The sequence below is a fragment of the Phacochoerus africanus genome, chromosome 3, assembly GCF_016906955.1.
Source record: "Phacochoerus africanus isolate WHEZ1 chromosome 3, ROS_Pafr_v1, whole genome shotgun sequence".
In the NCBI taxonomy this organism is placed as follows: domain Eukaryota; kingdom Metazoa; phylum Chordata; class Mammalia; order Artiodactyla; family Suidae; genus Phacochoerus; species Phacochoerus africanus.
In genome coordinates, this window is record NC_062546.1 from 63878177 (window position 1) to 63897438 (window position 19262).

General features: G+C 38.5%; 1 protein-coding gene and 1 non-coding gene across 2 annotated transcripts in view; one reads left to right on the forward strand and one right to left on the reverse strand.

The window, feature by feature from the left end:
- The window catches only part of LOC125121911 (ankyrin repeat domain-containing protein 26-like), a 382269-nt gene that overhangs the window by 157037 nt on the left and 205970 nt on the right, over positions 1 to 19262 (reverse strand). Inside the window, 2 exon segments of the mRNA XM_047770216.1 lie at positions 8218 to 8317; positions 9477 to 9510. Coding sequence (XP_047626172.1) covers positions 8218 to 8317; positions 9477 to 9510 — 134 coding nt within the window.
- Positions 8192 to 8311, forward strand: LOC125123818 (small nucleolar RNA SNORA76). Its single transcript, XR_007134194.1, has one exon. It is a non-coding gene; the product is annotated as a small nucleolar RNA SNORA76 (small nucleolar RNA).

Consider the following 19262-nt stretch of genomic DNA (forward strand, 5'->3'; position numbering starts at 1 on the left):
CAGCTGAAGTGGAGAGACTACAGTAAAGGCATAAAGGAGAGAAGACTCAGCTGGATCTGGGGAGCTCAGGAAATGCTGCCACAACAGGGCTGCATCTTCAAAGACAGACAAGGGTCCAAGCTGGGATGGAAAGCCATTTCTGGTAAAGGCAGCCTGCACAAAAAGACAAGGCATGACACAACAGAACACGTCATGTGGACAACCGGAACCCAGTTACTGGGAATGGTAGGGAGAGATAAACCTGAAGGATCAGAACCAAATGGAAAAAAGCAGGTACCATTCCTAGAACATTAACTGTCTCCTTTATGGGATGGGAATCCATAAATACATAGAGGAGGTACATCATCACAGATGTTTTAGAATGGTTTTCACAATGATAGGTGAGAAGGCAAGTTATGGAAAGAAGATGTGAAAAATGGAAGCAGGTGGAAAATCCTGAACTTGGTGAGTAACTGGCTGTGATTTCTGGAAGGGATGGACTCTGAGATTTCTTGCTTCAGCTTTTCAGTGATGCTATTTACTAGGATGGGGAAAACAGATGACAGAATGACAGCCTGCCAAGAGTCAGGAAAGAGGGACAAAGTCATTTTCAAAATTAAAATATAATTAACTACAATGTGGTGTTAGTTTGAAGTCTACAGTGACATACTTGAGACAGATATATATATACATATATACACATATATATATACACACACACGCATATATATATAATTTCAGATTCTTTCCCAGTAGAGGTTATACAAAATATTGAGTGTAGTACCCTATGCCATGCAGTACTATGTGGTTGGTTACCAATGTTACATATGGTAAAGGATCAGTGTCTTCGGTTTGGGGCATTCCAAATGTGAGGCACTCAGGGGACTTAGAAGAAAGACCTGGATGAACACATTTGGCATCAAAATAGATAAACTTATTCAGGAAAAGCTTATGACATTAAGATAAAAATCTGCAAAATATGATCTCCTGGTATAATGAAAGCATGCAAATTGCCACAATTCTGAAATTTGAAAAGAAGAACAAGAGAAGAAAAAGGACTGAAATTCAATTTTTCAATGATCAATTTCAACATTTTGTTTCAAAGATAATATAAAAGATACTCTTTCCTGAATCTGTACAAAAACACATCTTGGGATACTACAGCAATATGCATTTTTAACTTTAACAAATATTTAATTGTATAATACCAATTCAAGATGCTACAAGTATTCTTTTAACAAAAATAATCTAAAAACAAGTTTTAAATTGCAATGGCTTACATGATTATCAAATTATAAGGCATTCTTGAGTAGTAATATAATGTAAGAAAAAATAAAAAATCCTATTTAAAATGTCACACTCCATTTTTGGAGTTCCCATCATGGCTCAGCAGAAATGGATCTGACCAGCATCCATGAGGACACAAATTTGATCCCTGGCCTCACTCAGTGCATTAAGGATTTGTTGTTGCTTTGAGCTGTGCTGTAGGTCACAGAAGCAATTCAGATCCTTGTTGCTGTGGCTGTGGCATAGGTTGGTGGCTACACCTATGATTCGACCCCTGGTCTGAGAATCTTCATATGCCACCACTGAAGCCCTAAAAAGACAAATAAAATAAAATAAAATAAAATAAAAAATAAAATAAAAAATTCACACTATATCATGAGTTCTCCTGTGACAGCACTCTAATAACTCCAATTTCCTAACCATGCCTTATAGAATGGCAGTTAATAGTTGGAGAAATGATCTAGTATAAAAATTAATAAAATATAATTGTCTAAGATGCAGATTTAAAATATTTAAAATACAATTATGATTATCAAAGAGGACCTACATTTCACATGAGGAATGAACAAAGGGACTGAAATATCAAGTCGCGAGGATTTCTGAATTTTTGATACAAAAGAATTTACATGGGAGTTCCCATTGTGGCTCAGTGGTTAACAAATCTGACTAAGAACGATGAGGTTGTGGGTTCAATCCCTGGCCTTGCTCAGTGGGTTAAGGATCCGGCGTTGCCACGAGCTGTGGTGTAGGTCACAGACATGGCTCAGATCCTGCGTTGCTGTGGCTCTGGTGTAGGCCGGCGGCTGTGGCTCCAATTGAACCCCTAGCCTGGGGGCCTCCATGTGCCGCAGAAGCAGCCCAGGTAATGGCAAAAAGACAAAAAAAAAATTACATGTTAGTTTCACATGTATATACAAAAAACTTACATGTTAGTTTAATGACTAGGTACACTGAAGTTTATAAAGTTTCTCAAGAATAATGTGAAATGTACCTATTTGTAGAGATATTTCAAAAGTAAAAAATGATCTTCCAGAGAAAATTTTGTGTTTTCTGCTAGTCATTTTTCCTTCCAGTGAGTTTACAACAAGGAGTTGATATTGTAAAAAGTCATAAATTGTGGTTTCATGCATTTAGTGTGTTCATATGTGTTTATAATGTGGAGATACTATTAGGAACAGATAAATCAGAACTCTGCACAAAAAGTAACTTCTACACATATTTTCTTTAAGAGTGTTCCAGGTTCAAACGTCCTCATGTAATGAATAGAGATTAAGAACCTAATATACATAATTAGAAATTATAATCTTAGTGGAAAGACTGTAAAATGCTTATCTATGTCCTCTCTTTTTCTTCTGAAAAGATTAAAAACACCTATGAAGATGATACCAAACAGTCAGATACAATTAGTTAGGTAAGCTAAGTATGCACCAAACAGTAACTTAGAAATAATAAGAAACATGATATTGCATAAAACTGAGCTCAACTTGCATTATTGATGAATAAAGGTTTTGCTAGACTAAATATAACACATCATTTCATTAATTTCAAAGTGAGGGTTCTTTTTTAAAACTAACAACTTTAAATTAAAACTAAGATTCATAACCAAAAAAAAAAGTAATGATGAAATTTTCTTTCAGTTCATCAACATCAGTGATATGGAATTCAGAAGAGTCTGAGCACTTTCTTCAGGACTTAGCTTTCTTTTCCTAATTTGAATTTGAAATAATTTCCATATTCTAAAATACAGAGTTCTCTGTTCTCACTTAACTCCACTCTTTCTGTTACATCTCTCATCTTGACCCTCATTCAATATTCAATCTGTACATATATTTAAGTATTTATGTATACTAGATCAGTGATATATCAGTACTGTTAGGGATATGCTATAAATCAAAAGTGTCTGCTTTATATGTTTTCATTATATACAAAAATATAAATGATTTATGTATATAAATGTGTTGTCAACCAAACTTGATAAAATCATCAAAATATATTTTAAATATAAAATATAGATTGGTGTTCATAGTATATTCCTAATAATACTTATTTGTATTACTCTACAACTACTTGTTTATAAATACCACAATTACAATGCCTCTTGTGGCTCAGTGGGATACTATTCCTAGCATAGTATCCTTGAAGATGCAGGCTGTTGGAACCCTGGCCCTGCTCTGTGGGTTAAGGAGACCACATTGCCCCAAGCTGTGCTCTAGGTCACAGATGAAGGTCGGATCCGGCATTGTGGTGGCTCTGGCATAAGCCTGCAGATGCAGCTTGGATCTGACCCCTAACCTGGGAACCTCCAATATGTTGCAGGTATGGCCCTCAAAGGAAAAAAAAAAAAAAAAGCTTGTTTTTAAAAATTAAATGCGGAGTTCCTGTTGTGGCTCAGTGGTTAACGAATCCAACTAGGAACCATGAGGTTGTGGGTTTGGTCCCTGCCCTTGCTCAGTGGGTTAATGATCTGGTGTTGCTGTGAGCTGTGGTGTAGGTTGCAGACACGGCTCGGATTCTGAGTTGCTGTGGCTGTGGCTTAGGCCTGTGGCTACAGCTCCGATTTGACCCCTAGCCTGGGAACCCCCATATGCCGTGGCAGCGGCCCAAGAAATAGCTAAAAGGACAAAAATAAATAAACAAATAAATAAAAATTAAATGCTACTGTAATAAGGACTTCAATTTTATCACTGGAAAAAAGTCATTCATTCATGTAGTTGAACATGATCACCTATCACCCCCTGAATGCTGTAAATTAGTACTAGAGAGAGAAAAATCAAGAGAAATGTTCCTAACACATCCACTTTCCACCTGGAGAAAGAACTGATAACCAGTAGTCTAAGGAGAATGTATGGCTTAAAATATATATTAATGAAACATGAGATGGAACCAAAAAAAAAGAATTTTCAAGAATTTTCATCTAAAATTCTAAGTTCACAATTGGATAATGAGAAATATACTGTAACCTTTTTCTTGTTTATCACATGTTGCTTATTTATTCCCTTGTCATTTATGACATACTTGCTCAATATAAGTCAACTGAAATTATTCAATGTAAACATTAAAAGGGAATAAAATTTAAGTCCTCTTTTCAGAATTCCAAAGTGTTTGGAGTTCCCTTTGTGGCTCAGCAGTTGACCAATATGAATAGCATCCATCAGGACATGGGTTTGATCCCTGACCTTGCTCAGTGTGTTAAGGATTCAGCATTGCCATGAGCAATGGTGTAGGTTACAGATGCGGTTATGAGCCCCTGTGGTTGTGGCTGTGGGGTAGGCCAGTGGCTACAGCTCTGACTGGATGCTGAGCCTGAGAACCTCCATATGGTGTGGGTGTGGTCCTAAAAAAGACAAAAAAAAAAGAATTCTGATATATTATGAATATAATATTTCCTGTAACATATACAGAATTCCATCTGTCTATTCATTTATTCATATTCAAAAAACTATTCAAATGTTTCTTCCTTTCAAGACCTACTTCTTGGTGCTCCAGGAGGTGTACAACTATGTTTTCTAATTTCTAGTAGTTTATACTGATGCAGGGGCTTTAAAATGAATATATATTCTCACCAACAGTGCAGGAGGGTTCCCCTTTCTCCACAGCCCCTCTAGCACTTGTTATTGGTGGACTTCTTAATGATGGCCATTCTGACTGGTGGGAGGTGGTATCTCATGGTAGTTGTGATTGGCATTTCTCTTATAATCAGCGATGTTGAGCATTTTCTCATGTGTTTGCTGGCCATCTGTATATCTTCTTTGGAGAACAGTCTATTCAGGTCTTTTGCCCATTTTTCCATTGGTTGATTGGCTTTTTTGCTGTTGGGTTGTATAAGTTGTTTATATATTCTAGAGATTAGGCCCTTGTCGGTTGCATCATTTGAAACTGTTTTCTCCCATTCTGTAAGTTGTCTTTTTGTTTTCTTTTGGGTTTCCTTTGCTGTGCAAAAGCTTTTCAGTTTGATGAGGTCCCATGGGTTTATTTTTGCTCTAATTTCTATTGCCTTGGGAGACTGACCTGAGAAAATATTCATGATGTTGATGTCAGAGAGTGTTTTGCCTATGTTTTCTTCTAGGAGTTTGATGGTGTCCTGTCGTATATTTAAGTCGTTCAGCCATTTTGAGTTTATTTTTGTGCATGGTGTGAGGGTGTGTTCTAGTTTCATTGCTTTGCATGCAGCTGTCCAGGTTTCCCAGCAATGCTTGCTGAATAGACTGTTTTTTTCCCATTTGATGTTCTTGCCTCCCTTGTCAAAGATTAATTGACCATAGGTGTCAAGGTTTATTTCTGCAGCACTATTCACAATAGCCAGGACATGGACACAACCCAAATGTCCATCGACAGATGATTGGATTAGGAAGAGGTGGTCTATATACACAATGGAATACTACTCAGCCATAAAAAAGAATGACTTCATGCCATTTGCAGCAACATGGATGGAACTAGAGAATCTCATACTGAGTGAAGTGAGCCATAAAGACAAAGACAAATACCATACGATACCACTCATAACTGGAATCTAATATCCAGCACAAATGAACATCTCCTCAGAAAAGAAAATCATGGACTTGGAAAATAGACTTGTGGCTGCCAGTATGGGAGAGGGAGGGAGTGGGAGGGATCGGGAGGTTGGGGTTATCAGATACAACTTAGAACAGATTTACAAGGAGATCCTGCTGAGTAGCATTGAGAACTTTGTCTAGATACTCATGTTGCAACAGAACAAAGGGTGGGGAAAAAATGTAATTGTAGTGTATACATGTAAGGATAACTTGATCCCCTTGCTGTACAGTGGGAAAGAAAAAAAAAAAGAATATATAGGTGTTCCCATGATGGCAAAGTCGAAATGAATCCACCTAGGAACCATGAGGTTGTGGGTTTGATCTCTGGCCTCACTCACTGGGTTAAGGAGCCAGTGTTGCCCAGAGCTGTGGTGTAGGTCACAGATGAGGCTCAGGTCTGGCACTGCTGTGGCTCTGGTGTAGGTCGGTGGCTACAACTCCAATTAGACCTCTAGCCTGGGAATGTCTGCGTGCCGCAGGTGGGGCCCTTAAAAAGACAAAAGACAAAAAAAAATAAATGGAAATGAATATTTAAATAACTACAACACAAAATATCTGAAATCTTCAATGTTAGAATGTGACACAAGGACTAGGAGTAGATAGTTTTATTTATTTATTTATTTATTTATTTATTTATTTATTTATTATTTTCCCACTGTACAGCAAGGGGATCAAGTTATCCTTACATGTATACATTACATTTTTTCCCCACCCTTTGTTCTGTTGCAACATGAGTATCTAGACAAAGTTCTCAATGCTACTCAGCAGGATCTCCTTGTAAATCTATTCCAAGTTGTGTCTGAAAACCCCAAGCTCCCGCTCCCTTCCATGCCCTCCCTCTCCCATCAGGCAGCCACAAGTCTATTTTCCAAGTCCATGATTTTCTTTTCTGAGGAGATGTTCATTTGTGCTGGATATTAGATTCCAGTTATGAGTGGTATCGTATGGTATTTGTCTTTGTCTTTCTGGCTCATTTCACTCAGTATGAGATTCTCTAGTTCCATCCATGTTGCTGCAAATGGCATTATGACATTCTTTTTTATGGCTGAGTAGTATTCCATTGTGTATATTGACCACCTCTTCCTAATCCAATCATCTGTCGATGGACATTTGGGTTGTGTCCATGTCCTGGCTATTGTGAATAGTGCTGCAATGAACATGCGGGTGCATGTGTCTCTTTTAAGTAGAGTTTTGTCCGGATAGATGCCCAAGAGTGGGATTGCGGGGTCATATGGAAGTTCTATGTATAGATTTCTAAGGTATCTCCAAACTGTTCTCTGTAGTTGCTGTACCAGTTTACATTCCCACCAACAGTGGAGGAGGGTTCCCTTTTCTCCACAGCCCCTCCAGCACTTGTTATTTGTGGATTTATTAATGATGGTCATTCTGACTGGTGTGAGGTTAAAAACTATAATTCTGAAATTGTAGGTTTTACCACATGAAATAAGTTAAGAGACTCTGCCTCTAGAACTGGTTTTTCTTAGAGAGAAAACATGTATTCTTCCATGAGATGAAGAATTTTGAACAGACTCTTAACAAAATGATGTGGAAAACAGAGTGTTATGCTTTTATAATAACTATGATTTTGAGAAACAGAATTTTAATTTCCCAATTTCCAAAATTTCAAGTATTCTTTTAGTCTTTATTGTTGTTGTTATGGTTGTTGCCAACTTCAGGACATGTGGGAGTTCAGTACATTGAAGGTCCCGGGCCAGGTATCAAACTCTCAGCACAGCAGTGACCATGCAGAACCCTTCACTGCTAGGCCACCAGGAAACTCTGTTCTTTTAGTCTTAATGAGGAACCAAAGACAGAAACAGAGAAAAACAAATGCTCTCCAAATAACTCATTGATACTAAATTAAAAGGTGTCCAAGGTTGAAAAAAATCCCTGGATGACACAGGCTATAAAGCTATGGAAGTGAAAGGCCCCAGGAAAGGCTCATAATTATTCCACTCAGGAACTGTATCCACTAAAGAATTATATCCACTAAAGACTCCATTGAGGCCTGAGCATCCCAAAAGTAATGTCAGCGTGGTTGAAAAGTCATCAGAACAACACTTATCCTTGGACAAATTTCATAGTCCCTGCATTGTGGGAAAGCTTTTCCCAACACAACTGTCCTGTCATTATATAATTTCCAGCTCATTTTTTCTTCATTCCCCACCGAAGAAAATAACCAAACCAAAACAACCTCACCTAGTCATACTTATAAAATTATTTCTTCTAACCAGCTTTCTATTACAAACATAAAATAATGATAGGTAGAACACTCATACATTTTACAGAGTAAATACTACACAAAATTAAATTCAGCAGGAAAACTCATTTCACAAGAGCACTTTTCCTTGGGATTAAAATCAGTGTCTGATGCACTGCCTTTGAGCCCCTGCTGCACCTGTGCATGGCACTGGGGGTCAGGCTGCAGCTCCAGAGCCAGTGCTTGTGTATAATTGGGGCCATGTGTTCCTGCAGCAGCAGCAGCAACATAGCAGCACCTGGTTATTCAGGCCCACATAAACTAGCTAGCTCTCAATATCCTATCCAGGTACTCAGATGTCCATATAAAAACAGAGTCCCGGGAGCTAGACCTCTATTGTTTTTTATGTACTGCTAAATATCTCCCTTCCTGTGGGTTGCTCTCCCAGATAATGCTTCTGCAGGCCTCAGGGGCAGTCGCCCACTGTTATGGTTTCAGCCCATGAAGGCAATGATTTCTACAACAACAATGGCCTCAGGGGACCATGAGCAGGAGCACCCTAATTCTCTGTTCCTAGCAAACAGGCTGACTGGAGCTTCTGTCATCCACTCCCAACACAGGCATGGGTCCAGGCACCCAGCTGAGGTCTATGACTGATATGTAAGAAGAAAAGAGATTCTTGGAACAAAAGAGAAAATTTCAGGGAACCAGGCAAGGGTCCTAGCCTGAGGGGAAAACCAGACTTGGAGGTCAATAAGTAGAGATGTTGAATAGAAATCTGCTCTCTATAGATGTGGAATTTAATTCAATAACATGGTCTCTGCATAAATACTTTCCTCCTCAAAAAAAATTCATCTTAAGGCAAGTCAATATCATTCTACCTAAGAAGACTTGCCTAGTAAGGTCTTGCCTGTGTCAAACCCCATGGTTCTTTAGCCACAGCTACCTGGGTTCTGCCCTAACACTTTCATAGTCAAAACAAGGTACTAGTTGCCACTGCAACTGTCAAATACATCAGGACAAAGCCTTGGACAAACCAGCCTTCTTAGGAAAACTCTAAATCAGAGCTCTTACAGAACTGGGTTTGCCTTTCTGAGCTGATCCGATTGGGGTCTCTATCTCGTCCCCAGTGCTGCATGGACTTCTCAGTCCCTGCTGAAGGATGAGAGAGGGGGTCTGGGAGAAAGGCAGGCTAACCATCAAATCAAGGTCAGCTACTTCTTATCTATGGAATCAGAGATCAGTTAATCAAGCTCCTTAAACCACAGTCACCTAATTAATGAAACATAAACTGTAATAGAACAGCCATGTGACAAAGCAGCTGTCAGGACTCTATGAGGTAACAACCATTAAGAACACACCATGGTGCCTAACCCAGAGGAGAACACACAACAGATGTTAGTTTCTTTCCTCTGTGTGTCCTTAACATATTATTCTTAAAAACCCATAAATCCTACCTGCTTAAAGAGTCTTCTTCAGAACTCTCATGCACTATGGAACAAAAAACGAAAAACATATGTTAAATGATATGTTTAACATATGTTAAACATATGTAATTTGTTACATATTACAGAATATTCAAAATATGCTCTGTTAAAAAGTTACAGAATAAATTACAGAAAAAAATTACAGAATATTCAAAATATGCTCTGTTAAAAAGTGTTCCTTTGGGAGCATACCTGGAGATGACCCTGCGGTGAATATTGACCATGTTACTGATATGCAATTAATGCAGAAGAACCACTTCCCTTCCTTTATGTTCACCAAATGCAAAAACAGAGTGGTCTTTATCTCTATTTGTTGCCTAAAAGTGAACTTCTCTTTATAATGACCATAGGTCCAACCAAACTCTATGAGACTGACAGAAGAGGAGAGCATTAGTAGAATAACTGTTATAAACTGAAAATAGCAAACTGAAACAGCAGGACATTTTTGGACTTCCATCACCTGGAGCAGTTGGAGGAGAACACACTCGCACAGTTATGCTGTGACATAACACAACTTCTCCGGCTCTTCAGTTTCAGAGGAAAACACTCTATCACAAAGATGCCTGGTCTACAGGTACTTTTTTGAGAGCATGGCAAAACCTATGGCACGAACTCTTTCTGTCCCTATTCTACTTGTGAGACAAGCAGGAAAGACTATGTGATGATGATTTTACAAAACCTAATCTCTTAAAAGGGGGATGGGGGAGAGAATAAGGTAAAGGTGTTCACCTGGATGGTGAAGGATGGAAACTAAACTTAGGGTCATGACTTTTTGATTTCTAATTAAAATAGAACAGGGATGTAGCAAATAGGAATCCAAGCTGGGCCATCCATATAATTCAAAGACAACTTTATTCTAAGTGTAAGATAGAAATCATTATGCTTACCTTACCTAAGATGTTTACCTAGATAAATAAGAGTATAATTATTAATAGCATATAGTGTAATTACCCAATAGTGTCACAGGAATTGCTGTATAAATATCTGTTAAATATTCACAAAAAGTAAAAAAATGAACCCAAAAAACAGCACTACAAGTTCTAATGTGACATTATGTTATTACTTGCTACCTGTATGACTTGCTATGAAGACAAAATATTAAGACAACACCAAAAATTATGATGGGGCTATAAATGCTGTGTAGAAATGATTCTGTACAGCAGGTCTAAGACTGCCATCCTTGCAAAGTTCTGCTTGAATGGCCAGCCAGTGGTTGGGGCCTGCAGACCTCAATTTGGGAAAGAGTTCCCACCATGCCCTCAGGAATAAGAGTGGCTCCTATGCCTACACAGTTAGTACAAACAATGGGGATTAAGCAGAACTCCTGCTTTCCTTCTGGGAGTCTTGACCTTTTGCATATGCTAGGGAGAGCATGTCTGAATGATGAGCCTGTGATAGGAACTCTTGGGCATTGATTCTCCAATGAAACTCTGTTTCGGCTGGACCTTTTCCTGTGATGTTATCATCTGATGCTGGAGGAATGACACCCATGTGGTAACTCTACAGGGAGAGGACTCCTGCCAGCGTGCACCATTTTTTCCCCTAGACTTCACTCACCACATCTTCTCCTGGGCTGATTTTGTTTTGTATTCCTTCACTGTAATCAGTCCCAAGCCTGACTACAACCACACACTGAATCCTGGGAGTTGTAGTGAATGACTGACCCTGGTGTGGTTTGGAGAGCCACTGAAACAATTGCATTATTTACATGAAATTGGTATGACTTGGATGAATGTGTTATATGGAATTACAGGCAGGTCCTTTCATAGAATACCTAGCATTGAATCTGTTTCTCTTGATGTCTGCCTTGAAGATTCCTCTGTTGTTAGATCTATTTGAATAAAGTTATAAAGGGATTGATGAAACAGTGATGTCAGAAAATAATGTGAATCAAACAAGCAGCATATTTTAACCAGAATTAAAAAAAAAGAGAGAGGAGTTCCCACTGTGGCTCAGTGGTTAATGAATCCAACTAGGAGGCATGAGGTTGTGGGTTTGATCCCTGGCCTTGCTCAGTGGGGTAAGGATCCAGCATTGCCATGAGCAGATGTGGGTTGCAGATATGGCTCAGATCCTGCATTGCTGTGGCTCTGGTGTAGGTTGGTGGCTACAGCTCTGATTTGACTCCTAGCATGGGAACCTCCATATACCACAGGATCAGCCATAGAAAAGGAAAAAAAAATTAAAAAAAAAACAAAACATAGAGCAGCCTGATGATTAATAACACGTTCTATAGTATGACTTTTCATATGAAGAAAATGAAAACATCATTGAATCTTGTCCAAACAAGTACGGTTGAATTCATTTTTAAAACAGTTAGGATGGAAATCACTCAATCAGGTCAGCAGACAGAAAGCCAAATCTAAAAACAGGAAAGCAATATAAGAGACATATGGGATGACATAAAGCAGGCCAAACTATGCATAACAGGAATTCCAAAAGGAGTAGAAAAAGATAAGGAAATGGAAAATATATTTGAATAAATTATCGCTGGAAACTTCCCAAATCTAAAGGATACTGAGTTCAAGATACAGGAAGCACAGAGGGCCCCAAACAAATTGAACCCAAATAGACCCACACCAAGACACATCATAATAAAAATGGCAAAAGTTAGTGATAAAGAGAGGATCCTAATGACAGCAAGAGAAAAACAGAATGTTACCTACAAGGGAACCCCCATAAGAATATCAGCTGATTTCTCTACAGAAACACTACAGGCCAGGAGGGAGTGGCAAGAGATATTTAAAGTGCTCAAAGGAAAAAATATGCAACCTAGAATACTCTATCCAGCAAGAATATCATTTAAAATAGAAGGGGAAATAAAATTTTTTTCCAACAAACATAAACCAAAAGAATACAGCAACACAAAACCCAGGCTAAAAGAAATACTAAAAGGGCTTCTCTAAACCAAAAAGAAAGGAAGGAAAGGGAAGAAAAAAGAAAAGAAAAAAAGAAGAAGAAGAGGAAGAACTAGGACTGAGGAAACCACAATCAGAGAGCAGTCACTCAAATAAGCCAGCATACAGATTTAATCATGAGCATGCTTCAAACAAAATAAAATTAAAAAGAAAAAAAATAAAAAAGAGTCATCAAAACCATAAAATGTGGGCAAGGGATGTTAGGAAATAAATAACCCTTTTTGTTTGTTTGTTTGTATGTTTCTCTTCTTAATTTTAATATAGTAATGAAGGGTTTGAACTTACAGGACCATCAGGCTAAAACACACAATTATGGGAAGGGGTTAGCATACTTAAAAAACAGGGCAACCACAAGCCAAAACCAAACATTGCATTCGCGAAAAATGAAAAAAAAAAAAAACACTCAGGCAGATAATAACTGGAGACAATCCAAACAAAAAAAAAAAAAAGGAAGAATGGAGAAGCATAGAATCAACTGGAACACGAGGTTCAAAATGGCAATAAATAATCATCTATCAATTATCACCTTCAATGTCAATGGAATGAATGCCCCAATCAAAAGACACAGAGTGGCTCAGTGGATAAAACGGCAAAAACCTTCAATCTGCTGCCTACAAGAAACTCACCTTAGGACAAAGGATACATATAGATTGAAAGTGAAAGGGTGGGGAAAAATAATTCACGCCAATAGACATGGCAAAAAAGCAGGAGTCGCAACGCTCATATCAGACAAAATAGACTTTAAAACAAAAGACATAAAGAAAGACAAAGAAGGACACTACTTAATGATTAAAGGATCCATCCAAGGAGAGGATGTTACTATCGTCAACATATATGCCCCAAATACAGGAGCACCCAGATACATACAACAAATATTAACAGACATAAAGGGAGATATTGATGAGAATGCAATCATAGTAGGAGACCTTAATACCCCCCTCACATCAATGGACAGATCCTCTAGACAGAAAACCAATAAAGCAACAGAGATCCTAAAGGAAATGATAGACAAGTTAGACTTAATTGATACTTCAGGACACTACATCCAAAAAAATCAGAATACACATTCTTCTCAAATGCTCATGGAACATTCTCAAGAATCGACCACATATTGGGACACAAAGCGAATCTCAGTAAATTTAGGAGCATAGAAATTATCTCAAGTATCTTCTGCTCTGACCACAATGCCATGAAACTAGAAATCAACCATGGGAAAAGGAAAGAGAAAAAACCTACTGCATGGAGACTAAACAACATGATACTAAAAAAAACCAATGGGTCAATGAGGAAATCAAGAAGGAAATTAAAAACTACCTTGAAACAAATGATAATGAAGACACAATCGCTCAAAATCTATGGGATGCTGCGAAAGCAGTGCTCAGAGGGAAATTTATTGCAATACAGGCCTTTCTCCAACAAGAAGAAAGATCCCAAATGGACAACCTAACCCTCCACCTAAATGAATTAGAAAAAGAAGAACAAAAAAGTCCTAAAGTCAGCAGAAGGAAGGAAATGATAAAGATCAAAGAAGAAATCAATAAAATAGAGACTCAAAAAACAATAGAGAAAATTAATAAAACCAAGAGCTGGCTCTTTGAAAAGGTGAACAAAATGGACAAACCCCTGGCCAGACTCACTAAAAAGAGGAGAGAAAGAATCCAAATAACCAAAATTATAAATGAAGAAGGAGAAATCACAAGTGATACTGCAGAAATACAAAAAACCATAAGAGAATACTATGAACAACTCTACGGCAACAAGTTTGACAATCTGGAAGAAATGGACAATTTTCTAGAATCTTACAGCCTGCCAAAACTGAATCAAGAAGAAACAGACCAACGGAACAGACCCATCACTAGAAATGAAATTGAAGAGGTCATAAAATCACTCCCTACAAATAAAAGTCCAGGACCAGATGGCTTCACAGGTGAATTCTATCAAACATATAAAGAGGAATTGGTGCCCATCCTCCTTAAACTTTTTCAAAAGTTTGAAGAGGATAGAATTCTCCCAAAGACATTCTATGATGCCACCATCACCCTCATTCCAAAACCAGACAGAGATATCACCAAAAAAGAAAACTATCGCCCATTATCTTTGATGAATATAGATGCAAAAATTCTCAACAAAATCTTAGCCAACCGAATCCAACAACATACCAAAAAAAATTATACAGCATGACCAGGTTGGGTTCATCCCAGGTTCACAAGGATGGTTCAACATATGCAAATCAATCAACATCATACACCACATTAACAAAAGAAAAGTCAAAAATCATATGATCATCTCAATAGACGCAGAAAAAGCATTTGACAAAGTCCAACATCCATTCATGATCAAGACCCTCGCCAAAGTGGGTATAGAGGGAACATTCCTGAATATAATCCAAGCCATTTATGATAAACCCACAGCAAATATAATCCTCAATGGGGAAAAACTGAAAGCCTTCTCCCTCAAATCTGGAACAAGACAGGGATGCCCACTCTCACCACTGCTCTTCAACATCGTTTTGGAAGTCCTAGCCACAGCAATTAGACAAACCAAAGAAATAAAAGGCATCCATATAGGAAGAGAAGAGATCAAACTGTCCCTGTATGCAGATGACATGATACTCTACATAGAAAACCCTAAGGACTCAACCCCAAAACTCCTTGAACTGATTCATAAATTCAGCAAAGTAGCAGGATTTAAGATGAACATTCAGAAGTCAGTGGCATTTCTGTATACCAGCAATGAAATATTAGAAAAGGAATACAAAAATACGATACCTTTTAAAATTGCACCTCACAAAATCAAATACCTCGGAATACACCTGGCCAAGGAGGTAAAGGACCTATATGCAGAGAACTATAAAACGTTAATCAAAGAAATCAAAGAGGATGTAAAGAAATGGAAAGATATTCCATGTTCCTGGATTGGGAAAATCAGTATTGTAAACATGGCCATCCTACCCAAAGCAATCTACAGATTCAATGCAATCCCTATCAAATTACCCATGACATTTTCCACAGAACTAGAACAAACAATCCAAACATTTATATGGAACCACAAAAGACCCAGAATCGCCAAAGCAATCCTGAGAAACAAAAACCAAGCAGGAGGCATCGCTCTCCCAGACTTCAAGAAATACTACAAACCACAGTCGTCACAACCGTGTGGTACTGGCATCGAAATAGACAGACAGACAAATGGAACAGAATAGAGAATCCAGAAATAAACCCTGACACCTATGGTCAATTAATCTTTGACAAGGAAGGCAAGAACATCAAATGGGAAAAAGACAGTCTATTCAGCAAGCATTGCTGGGAAACCTGGACAGCTGCATGCAAAGCAATGAAACTAGAACACACCCTCACACCATGCACCAAAATAAACGCCAAATGGCTGAAAGACTTAAATATAGGACAGGACACCATCAAACTCCTAGAAGAAAACATAGGCAAAACACTCTCTGACATCAACATCATGAATATTTTCTCAGGTCAGTCTCCCAAGGCAATAGAAATTAGAGCAAAAATAAACCCATGGGACCTCATCAAACTGAAAAGCTTTTGCACAGCAAAGGAAACCCAAAAGAAAACAAAAAGACAACTTACAGAGTGGGAGAAAATAGTTTCAAATAATGCAACGGACAAGGGCTTTATCTCTAGAATATATAAACAACTTATACAACCCAACAGCAAAAAAGCCAATCAACCAATGGAAAAATGGGCAAAAGACCTGAATAGACATTTCTCCAAAGAAGATATACAGATGGCCAGCAAACACATGAGAAAATGCTCAACATCACTGATTATAAGAGAAATGCCAATCACAACTACCATGAGATAACACCTCCCACCAGTCAGAATGGCCATCATTAAGAAGTCCACCAATAACAAGTGCTGGAGGGGCTGTGGAGAAAAGGGAACTCTCCTGCACTGCTGGTGGGAATGTCAACTGGTACAGCCACTATGGAGAACAGTTTGGAGATACCTTAGAAATCTATCCATAGAACTTCCATATGACCCCACAATCCCACTCTTGGGCATCTATCCGGACAAAACTCTACTTAAAAGAGACACATGCACCCGCATGTTCATTGCAGCACTATTCACAATAGCCAGGACATGGAAACAACCCAAATGTCCATCAACAGATGATTGGATTCGGAAGAGGTGGTCTATATACGCAATGGAATACTACTCAGCCATCAAAAAGAATGACATCATGCCATTTGCAGCAACATGGATGGAGCTAGAGACTCTCACAATGAGTGAAATGAGCCATAAAGACAAAGATAAATACCATATGATATCACTTATAACTGGAATCTAATATCCAGCACAAATGAACACCTCCTCAGAAAAGAAAATCATGGACTTGGAGAAAAGACTTGTGGCTGCCTGATGGGAGAGGGAGGCAGTGGGAGGGATGGAGAGGTTGGGCTTATCGGACACAGTTTAGAATAGATTTACAAGGAGATTCTGCTGAATAGCATTGAGAACTTTGTCTAGATACTCATGTTGCAACAGAACAAACGGTGGGGAAAAATGTAATTGTAATGTATACATGTAAAGATAACTAGATCCTCCTGCTGTATAGTGGGAAAATAAAAAAAAATAGTGTATTTGAATTGCAAAAGAAAAAGTCAGGTATCTTCAATGAACTGGGATAATTGAAACCATATAACTAGCATAAGAATAAAATAATGTACTTTTGATTATAGAGTTCTTTTTATTTCTTTATTTTTCTTAATTTCTTATGAAACTAAGTACTTGGAACACCCATTAAGGGCAGGTGTTGACCAGAAAAGTTAAAAAGCTAAAAAAAATTGCATCCTAGATGAAGGGTGAGATGAACGGTGAGTTATCCGCTCCATCTCAAAAATAGTAGACTTGATCATTAAAAATCAATAGTACTCTTAAACTCTCTTAGAAGGGAAAAGGGAAAGTATATTCTGGTTAAACCACAGGTTTCAGCTTTCTGAAAAAAATACAATCCTTTAAATGTATTCCACATTAAAACTATGCCAGGTAAGACTTAATTCGTATTTGACAATTCAGGAGACACTTTAAAATTATGAGTGATCATCATCAGCAACCCTATCACTGTGGTACAGTTGTAAAGCAGTTTAGCACAGGAAATTAATGGAATACAAGAAAAATTTAGGATAGGTAGCCAATTACGTTAAAAGAACTGGACCCATTTGTCAATCATAAGTTATGTTAGAAATGTGTTCTAATAGTAGTAGAGCCCAAGACAATTGTCATTAGGGTTGAGATTCAGAAGGCAGGAATAAAAGTGGAGATATTAGAAGGCAACTTAAAAGAGAATCAAGAGTGACAGAAACAGTCACATACTGACTTTTTACTGGTATCACCCAAATTTCCAAACTACTGAGAACTAGGATATTCAGCATATCACCTTCTATTTTCTCTGTGGCATTATCTTAGTTTTCTGCAATGAGATATATGAGATGTCACTTTTCCCACACTGCTAGTCTCTAAATGGCTTCTGATCAAAATGAGAAACTCCCATCAAAACATGCCATGGTGACTTCCTGTCAGAGTCAGGGGTCTGACAATGGCTTGCCTCTGATGCTGCCGGATTTCATTCCAGGGTTGATCTAGAAGAGTGTACAAAAAACAGGGAAGAAAGACAAGAATTTTTTCACCCTTGGCCTCCAGGATTTGACCAACTCCGGACAAACAGTGGTAGGTGTGCTCACCAGGCCAGACCACATTCCCTGCCCCTGCATGGGGCACCTGTTGCAGTCACAAAAGAGTAAAAAGGACCTTGGTAGATGTGACCAGTTCTCCAGCCCAGGTATCTAACCTGTGTCACAGCTGTACCCAGGGCCATGGCAGTGACAATGCCAGATCCTCAACTCACAGAGCCACCAGGGACCTCTCCAGAGACACATTTTTGTAATTGGCTGGTATTCAAATTCCATGAGGGGGGTCCCTGCATAATGTGTCTCAGATTGTCTCCAAGAGACCTTCACATTGTTCCCTTGTGGAGTTAAGAGCCTCTCCTACTTTCCTCTAGCTTCTCCTCAAGTCTTCTTTCCTAACTATTCCCACAGCACCCTTTGTGCCCCAGTGGAACAGAGCTGCTTATAAATCCTGCTGAGCTCACTGGTCCATCTAAAGCTTTGCACAGCTGTTCTTCCTGCCAGACATGTAATCCTAAGAGATGGTTCTACCAAACACTGGCCTTCTGCCTCTCTACCTGCCCAATTTCTCCTCACTCTGCATGCTTACCTTAAAGACTACCCACTGTATAATAACTCATTTCCTCACCATGGTCTTAAAATAGCTGGTACTTATCCAACACCAGTAATAACAATGGAAAAATCTGGACAGTGATCAACTCCAGGTAGCTTTGGGAAACAGTAATCATAGATCAAGTATGGTAAAGAATAAAAATGGCAATGATAAGAACAAGGTTTTGGAGAGCAGGGTTTCAAATGATTGCATTCAAGAGCATCAGAATAGTGCTTAATACCTGCTAGACACTTGACAGATATTTGTTAAGGGATCAATTAACAAAGAAATAAAAATGTTTTCTTTGAAAATCCTGCCTAGAAAAATACAGACATTAAGCAGGGACAACTCTATGATCAGCAACTTGAAGGACATCCACCATCTTTCTATCTCCAATAACTTGTAACATCAGCATGTGGAAGTTCTTTGACTGACAGAGGAATACTAGGTGTCCCCATACAGTTCAGATGGTTCCCTGTGCCAGGTGCTACATCCAGGGAATGGTAGTGCTTTTGACCACATGAGGTTTTTTTCTGCTTTTTTTAGATTTGGATGAGTCCCAAGTTGGGCTACTTGAGGAATTGTTAGGA